The 8,113-nt window shown below is 37.8% G+C and overlaps 1 protein-coding gene across 1 annotated transcript; it reads left to right on the forward strand.

Annotated features, from left to right (window-relative positions):
- Window positions 1-3,162: 3,162 nt before the first annotated feature.
- Window positions 3,163-8,064, forward strand: LOC121950941 (uncharacterized). Its single transcript, XM_042497079.2, has 2 exons — window positions 3,163-3,803; window positions 5,270-8,064. Exons 1-2 carry the CDS (start codon window positions 3,521-3,523, stop codon window positions 6,172-6,174), a joined length of 1,188 nt encoding a protein of 395 aa, XP_042353013.1. The 5' UTR covers window positions 3,163-3,520; the 3' UTR covers window positions 6,175-8,064.
- The last annotated feature ends 49 nt before the right edge of the window (window positions 8,065-8,113 follow it).

Raw genomic sequence — 8,113 nt, forward strand, 5'->3', positions numbered from 1 at the left:
GGTCTAACCCAAGTTCTTTGATGTGCAACAAATTGGAGAACACAAGGACGTAGTCTTTTTATTTCTTATTTTATTACCCTTTTTTTCTGTAACAAGATTACATTAACATAAGGCCACTGTTCAAAAGTGAGGCAACTTTAGAGAGTGACTAAAATATAATAAAAGAGAATTTATGGGCCAATAAATAACTTATAAGCATCTGATTCATTTTATTCATTAACTGGCCTATATATAGACTTAAGACACATTTCATGTGGTCATACTAGCATATAAACTTTACAATGACGAACTGGGCTACCAAAAAGGACTAATTGAATAGATTTTATCTACAAGGGCAGGAACTTTGACCTCAGCTTCTGGGCTCTCATGGAAGAAGAGCATCATCTAGTGGACAAATTTAAGCAGCACTGTTAGATTTTGCCAACTAAAAGTATAAAGCTAAAAAGTATAAACTAAAAGTATAAAACTAAAAGCATGTCTCATGCCTTAGTTTGGTGCAAATGTTTTGATAATATTGAGGGGTTTGGTGCACGGGCCATTGCAAATGGGTGCTGATACAGGACTGCACTAATAGTTACGCTATCACAGCCACTCCTCAAGCGTGTCCCTCCTGTCAGAGTAACGAACAGGATCAGACGCATTACGCATCACATGGCAAATATCAACAATGCTGGGCGAGGTCAAAACTCCGGATATAGTCATGTGTTTCATCTTCATTTCTTCCATATTATGAAGACCTGTTTCCACCATTATTTAAAAACAAAATCCACCAAAGTGGAGTGTTCATAGGCTATTACCTCTGCCACAAATATGACAATTACTGAGTCATATTTATGAAATTTATTTGCATTAAAAAACACTGTTGTGGCCTCATCATGTTGATTTAGAGAGCATTCACGGAATAATGATTGAAAGCTGAGCTGGACCACCAACAGGCCAAAGCATGCAATTGGCCCGGGGCCCCAAACCACCAGGAGCACCAAAAGCACCAAAAGCACCAAAAGCCCCAGATTCTCTGTTTTAGAGATTTGTTCTTGATGATAAAATATTCTTGACTAGAGGACAACGGTAACCAGCGACTCAGCCTGCATTATTACCAAATTTTGTGACTCTGAGTCAAAATCTTTAATTCCTGACCTTTGAAACAGCATTGGGATATATTTTACGAATATATTTCTTACATAATCTGTGTTTCTAAGTAGATTTCTTATATCAGTTTACACCAGTCTGTAAGACTTTACATTTAGAATTAAAAGCTGTACATAAAAACTTAAAAATCATTCATAACAAAATTACACCGTGGTTAAAAGTGGTTCAAAATTTGTCAACAATTAAAGTTTCCCCTTTGAGAAACATAACAGAAACATAACTGATGTAAAAATGGCCTGTAAAAATAAATGATTAACAACAGTGTAAGAAGGCTGCATTAATGTACAATATACAACACATAAAAAAAATCTGTGTTGTTTATGCACATTTACAAAAAGTTTAAGATTGTTTTTGCATGTTTTTTTGATTGTGTTTATTATTATTATTATTATTATTATTATTATTATTATTATTATTATTATTATTATTATTATTATAATTATTATTCAGCATTTGTCATTATTTCTACTGCTTTCATCTGCATCTCATGACCTTTATTTGGGGTTTGAGCCATCAATAATAATGGTAATAATAATAATAATTTCAGGACTGCAATGATTAAAATCAGCCAATAACAAAAATACAAGTTAAAATGGAAACAAAATACCCAAAGCAGTACAGACCATAGAAGAAATAAGAGAAAAAGATAAGAGATGCTGGAAATAAAAGTACAAGGTACAAGGTATATTTGTTCATGTCATTTTTCTTAAACATGGTTTAAAAAGAAATGAAATGAAAGTTGATCCTAAATCCTGCTATACCTTTTTTTGCATTGAAGGAAGAGTTGAGGAGTCTCATAGCCTTTGACTCATTCTTTCTAAAATCAACAATCAGCAGGTTTTATAGACGTTGAGCAGTAGGTTGTTCTCTGTGCACCACTCTGCAAGATAGTTGATTTCCTCCCGGTATGAACTGTCATCGTTGTTTGTAATATGGTCTATGATGGTGGTGTCATCCACACACTTCACAATGGAGTTCTTCTGATGTCTGAGAGTGCAGTCATGGGTGTACAGTGTGAACAGGAGGGGGCTGAGCACACAGCCCTGGGGGGCTCCAGTGTTGAGCACTAATGTAGAGGAGGTGTGACTGCCAATCCGAACTCTATGGGGTCTGCATGTGAGGACGTCCTGTGTCCAGTTGCAGAGTGTTGTACTGAAGCCCAGAGTGTTAAGTTTTCCAATCAGCTTAATGGGAGAGATTGTGCTGAATGCTGAGCCGAAGTCAACAATCTTCAGGTGAGTGAAGACTGAGTGAAGAGCAGTAGATATGGCATCGTCTGTGAATCTATTGGTTCGGAAAGCATACTGGTGAGAGTTCAGGCTGGCAGGGATGTTGTCTTCAATGAGCTTGAGAACCAGTTTCTCAAAGCACTTTATCAGGATGGGTGTAAGAGCCACAGGGCTGTAGTCAGTAAGACTAGACACAGCAGACTTTTTAAGTACAGGAACAATGATGGATGTCTTGAGGCTAGAGGGAACAGTCTCTTGTGAGAGTGAGATGTTAAAAATGTCAGTTATAACATTAGCAAGTTGGTCAGCGCAAGTTTTTAGTTTACTTCCAGGAATGTTGTCGGGGCCGGCAGACTTGTTTATAATCACTCTCAGCAGGAGTTTTCTCGCATCTGTTGTGTTGAGATTGGCCGGTCCTCTAGGGGCAGAGTAGACTTCACAGCTGAGTCCTTATTGAGAAAGTCAAAGCAAGCATAAAATGTGTACAGCTCATCCAGCAACCTTGCCTCACATATGACGGGGGCGCTCCTGCTTTTGTAGCCTGTGATATTTTGAATCACCTGCCACATATCTCTAGTGCTGTTACTGTTGAGGTCTCTGCCCATTCTCTGATGATGTCTGTCGTGCTCTCGTAATAATAAGCTTTTCAGAGAAAGACAAGTTTTGAAAGGTTGAAAAGATGTCTCTGAACAAGTCTGAGTTGAGAAGAGAATAAAGTACTTTTGAATACTATAAACATAGGCTAACAAATATTTCATACTAACGTAAACCATGCTAAAATATGTAGGCATATCTTATATAATTAAATTGTGGTACAGTATATTGTCGAACCTTTATTATTGTTATCTCTTCTGTTATAAACCGTTTATTATAATTGTATTACCTACAAACGCTAAATGGTTTGTTTTCCAGCTGAGGAATTTTGTCCCATCACCAGCACCGTAACTCCTCAATCACATGATCACCAGCGTTTCCTGTTACTATTGTATTACACTTCCATGTTTTTCGCCTCAAACAGTGACCGTAATGTAAAACTACAACGGACGACATAAGAACTGTCGTGTGATTTGTCGCACATAGAAAGTTAGTTTACAGTCCTGTCACGTCGCTGTAGCTAGCAGAGGGGCTGATTTAGGGCCAACATGGCCAACTGTGTGGCTTTCCAGAGCAAGTTAACCTCGATCATGGAGATGCTAGCTAAAGCTGCCGTGGTGGAAATCAGCAAACTGTGGGAGGACGGCTTCGCCCTGGTTCAGGTGGAGCTCCGCCGGAGAGAGAGCGAGATTGAAGCCCTGAACAGAAAGTTGGTGTTGATGGAAAACGAGCGGTTATCGGTCCTGTCTCAGGCTCAGACCACAAATCAGTCTTCATCATCTTCCTCCAAGAGAGAGCAGCAGAACAAGCTGCTGCCGCCCAACGGTGATGGTGAGGATGACCACTGACAAGCTGATACATTTTATCAACCAATACATGTTAGGCACATGTCACATTAAACAGTTTATACATCAGTGGGGGAACAAGTATGCAGATTCTTAAAAGGAGTCCACTACAGTGTAAAAAATACTCTGTTATAAGCAAAAGTTCTGCATTCCAAATCTTACAAAAGTACGGAAGTAATAGCATTAAAATATACTCTAAATATCAACAGTACTAATTATTCAGAATGGGGCTTTTTAAAATAATCTTTATTGTGTTGTTTATTTGATTATAATCATTACTTTTATGTAGCTGCTGGGAAATGTGGATTTACTTAAAATACTACTGGGTAGCTTAATGTACAATAATGTTTCATAATTTATTAGTTTATTTGTATATTGGGTTGAAAGATTATTGTACTGACCAATTATTGCGGCCGATATTGGGCATTTAGCTGATTATGGGTAGGTGCATTTTATTTAAATGATTGTTGACAAAAATGAATTAATTAAAAAGTCCAAATAAAGTGTCATCATGGGAGGAACTTTTACTTTGTAGTACCCCAGGGAGCTTTTTTTATTTATTAATTTTTTCAATTTTTTTAAAAATTAAAATTTCACATGACATGACAAAAGTTGCTGGGAACTTGCTGTATATGATGTTGAATGTTTCAGTATTGATTAAACATTTGCCAAAGGCATTTACACAAAGTTTTGTGTCGCAATTTGTTATATTCCAAACTATATTGACAATATAGTAATAATAAATATTGACAGGAAGATTTCATTTTTATTGTAAATGCATCCAAATATCGGTTAACAGTCTTATTAATTACTAATAATCAGTATCGGTCTGAAAAACCATCGATCAAGCCCTAATTTATATTTTGTATTACTTATATGAATGTGCAAGGTATTCAAGTAATAACTAAAGCTGTAATGATGTCATGAATTAAAAAGTGTAATATTTTCTATCTATATATATTTCTATCTATATCTTCTGATATGTACCATAAAGTAGCATAAAAAGGAAATATTTAAGGAATGCATAATTAGGCCCACCTCAAAATGTAAGTACATTGCTTGAATAAATGTATTCAGCTACATTCCATCACTGGCATCCATAGGAAGTACAACTTATTTAAAATAAGTTAATGTTCTAAGGAATTTATCAAACAAAAATGCCAAACACTTTCTGGTCCCAGCTTCTCAACTAATCAACGTTAAAAATAAATGTGGGGTGCAGCTACATTCCGTCAACCCGCAACCACTGTTTGTGTTGCAGCTGTACTGTGTTTGTCTCAGGTAGGACGCTCTGTTTTTTTTTCGTACCAGTTTAACTTGTTCTATGTTGCCTTTAAGGTTTGAGACCTCACTTGAAAAAAATGGTGATTGTTTTGTCTACAGTAAAGCACATACATACCACCAACTGGTTCTAAGTGCATGTAAATAATGTACCTGCTCTGTGGTTTTCAGGGCCAATTATAGATTCGGTCCAGACACTGTCATCTGATCAGAGCGTCAGAGAGAAGGCGGACACCTCGGCAAATCACAGAACTCCACCTCCATCACAGACAGAAGAGAAACAATGCGAGCAGCTCAAGTCTGACGTCTGTGAAAGTGACGGCAGGGATGACAGTGAAGACTTAATAGTCAAGCTTGAGGACGAGGACGACGTTCAGATTGTGGAGCAGATAGTGGACTCTGAGCCCAGCGACGGAGCTGGTCACCACGAGATGGAAGTGAACCTCCAGCCTGCCGAGGTTGTGGAAGAACAAGAGAGCCAGCAGTGGTCGTCTGTGTCAGTGGGAGACAGCGACACTGCTGATGACTCGGACTGCTTTTTTGAACCAAAGCAGCTGTCACAAAATCTGGACTCAGAGATCCTGCTCATTCAGAACGCTTTGGACATTTTTGATAATTCACCCGAGACAGTGTACTCTGACAGGTTTATGAGGGATAACGGACAAGCTGCATCGAGTAAATCAAGGCCTCCCATGACTTCTAGTCACGCTCCGACAAGTCACCCTACAGAAGCAATAAATCACCCAGAGAGAGGAGTGTCCATCAGATTCCTGTCAGAGAAACAACCCCAATCTAAAAACATGTCAGCGTTCAACCCGGACAGCAGGTTCTTTCTCATAAACGACCCCGAGCTGCATAAAACAATAGGGAGTCGCCGCATAAAGGAGAAATGGTTCATCTGCCCGTTCTGTGGCAAAAGCTTCGATCGCGTCAGCCATCTGGAGATCCACCAGAGGATTCACACAGGAGAGAAACCGTACACGTGTGATGTATGTGGCAAGTGTTTTTCTCAGAGGAGCAACCTTCGCACTCACCAGCGGACTCACAAAGAGGCTCTATCCCAAAATGCAGTTTGATTCAGCAGATTTGGAAGAGTGAGAAAAACTAGAAATATCCACGTGTGGCTAGATTAATTAACAAATTCTCTTTGTATTTTGGTATTACTGAAAAGTAATGTAGCTGACTGATTTTACTGTGCATTTCTTTTTTTGGGAGGGGGCTGGATCAGTTCTAACTTTGACATAGCTTGGATTGTAAGAACTAATTTTGGTACTTACGTGCTGTTTGTAAACCCAGCCAGTTAAGAGATTAATAAAACATGTAGGGACATGCTGCCCCTGTTACACAGATGAATATTACTTCTACAGGTTATACATGAGGACACACACCACAAAGCAAACCTCTGTATGGATGATGACTGTAGATCAGCTGATATTCCTTAGCATTTCCATCTTCCCAGGTCTGCATCTGAAAGATTTAAAGACAAAATTATCAGAAATTATAAAAAAGACAACCACAGGAGACTGAACTCACACCAGACTATGGCATCATGTAACAGTTGCCATTCTATGATGACCTGAATTTTGTGTTGTCACTTAAAAACAGGGAGTTTTATGTGTTTGGTCACAGGTACATTTCATCCATGTAAGTTGTAAGACTTTGGTAATATCTTACTTTTTGTAGAGGAAAGCTATATTTATCTAAGGCGAACAAAGAAAGGGAAAAAGTGCCCACTCCTCATCTTTGCATCTTAGGAATTCAACTTTGTTTCATTTCATTATAGCTGCCATTTAGATGTTTTCAGGTCAGTAAAGTCAGGTAGGAAATTTTTTTGTTACTCAGTTACTTGCCACACGTTACCCAGAATTTGTGAAGGTTTTGTTTTTCTGGCATGCCACCACGGTGAACAAAGAATCCAACAGAGGCGAACATTCTTCATGAATTTAAGTAAACAGGGACTCTGTTTAACAACAGCAAAACTGAGATGTAGCAGGATCGAGGACAAATGTAATTTATTTTTTTTTAGACTTTGTTTAAAAAATGACTTATGAATCTACCTTCTATAACAAAACATAAGTTTACAAGCTCTCATACAACTTGTGTAGATTAATAAAAGTCTTATTTATCCAGTCATATGCTCAGTATTTCTCAAACATATGCATTTTCTTTAAAATGTTATAGTTTAAACACATTTCCACATACAGATAGCGCACCCTAAGAGTCCCGGAGAGTGCCTGAGCATGCGTGCATGAGACTGTACTGACTGACTGTTTTAAATCGTAATAATTTAGTGACATTGCATGTATTTTTTAAGTACAGTGGAGTTATTAGTAATCCGATGCTTGATGTAGTTTTGCTGTTGTTAAGCACAGTCCCTGTTTACTTAAATTCCTGATGAATGTTTGCCTTTTTTGGATTCCTCGTTCACCATGAAGGTATACAAGATCAATTTTTCTTCAGAAATTCAACATAATGTGCAGTGAGTAATTAAACATCTGATCATTCCACATTTGAAGTATTCCCTTTAAAGGAATAGTTCGACATTTTGGGAAATAAACCTTTTTGCTTTCTTCAAAACAGTGAGATGAGAAGACTGATAACACTCGTGGATATGAGAGCGATATCCATCTTCTCATCACATCTCAATGAGAAAGTGCATAGACACATTTCCCAAAATGACAGAACTAATCATTAAGTAAAGAGGCTCTTGAGATTACTGAACTCATAACCCTGTCCCACAGCCTGAGTACAGCCACTCTGAAAATCATCTCTTTTTTTGACTGCTTGTAGGAGTCAGGACAGGGATAAGCTAGTAAATCTAACACAAGTCTAACCCAAATGCTGCAGTAGCTGTGATCAGTGTCGCCCTTTATCCTCATGTATGAGGTGAAACTAACTTAACAGTACCAGGTTTTAACAATGACTTATATGCTGTACTTTTATGAATAAACATTTCAACATTTAAATGTCATGTTTAAAGTCTTTCACTTTTATAGAAAAGCACTCAATATAAAA

Source organism: Plectropomus leopardus, chromosome 12 (genome assembly GCF_026936395.1).
Source record: "Plectropomus leopardus strain MGB_pleo_1.0 chromosome 12, ASM2693639v1, whole genome shotgun sequence".
Taxonomy (NCBI): Eukaryota; Metazoa; Chordata; class Actinopteri; order Perciformes; family Serranidae; genus Plectropomus; species Plectropomus leopardus.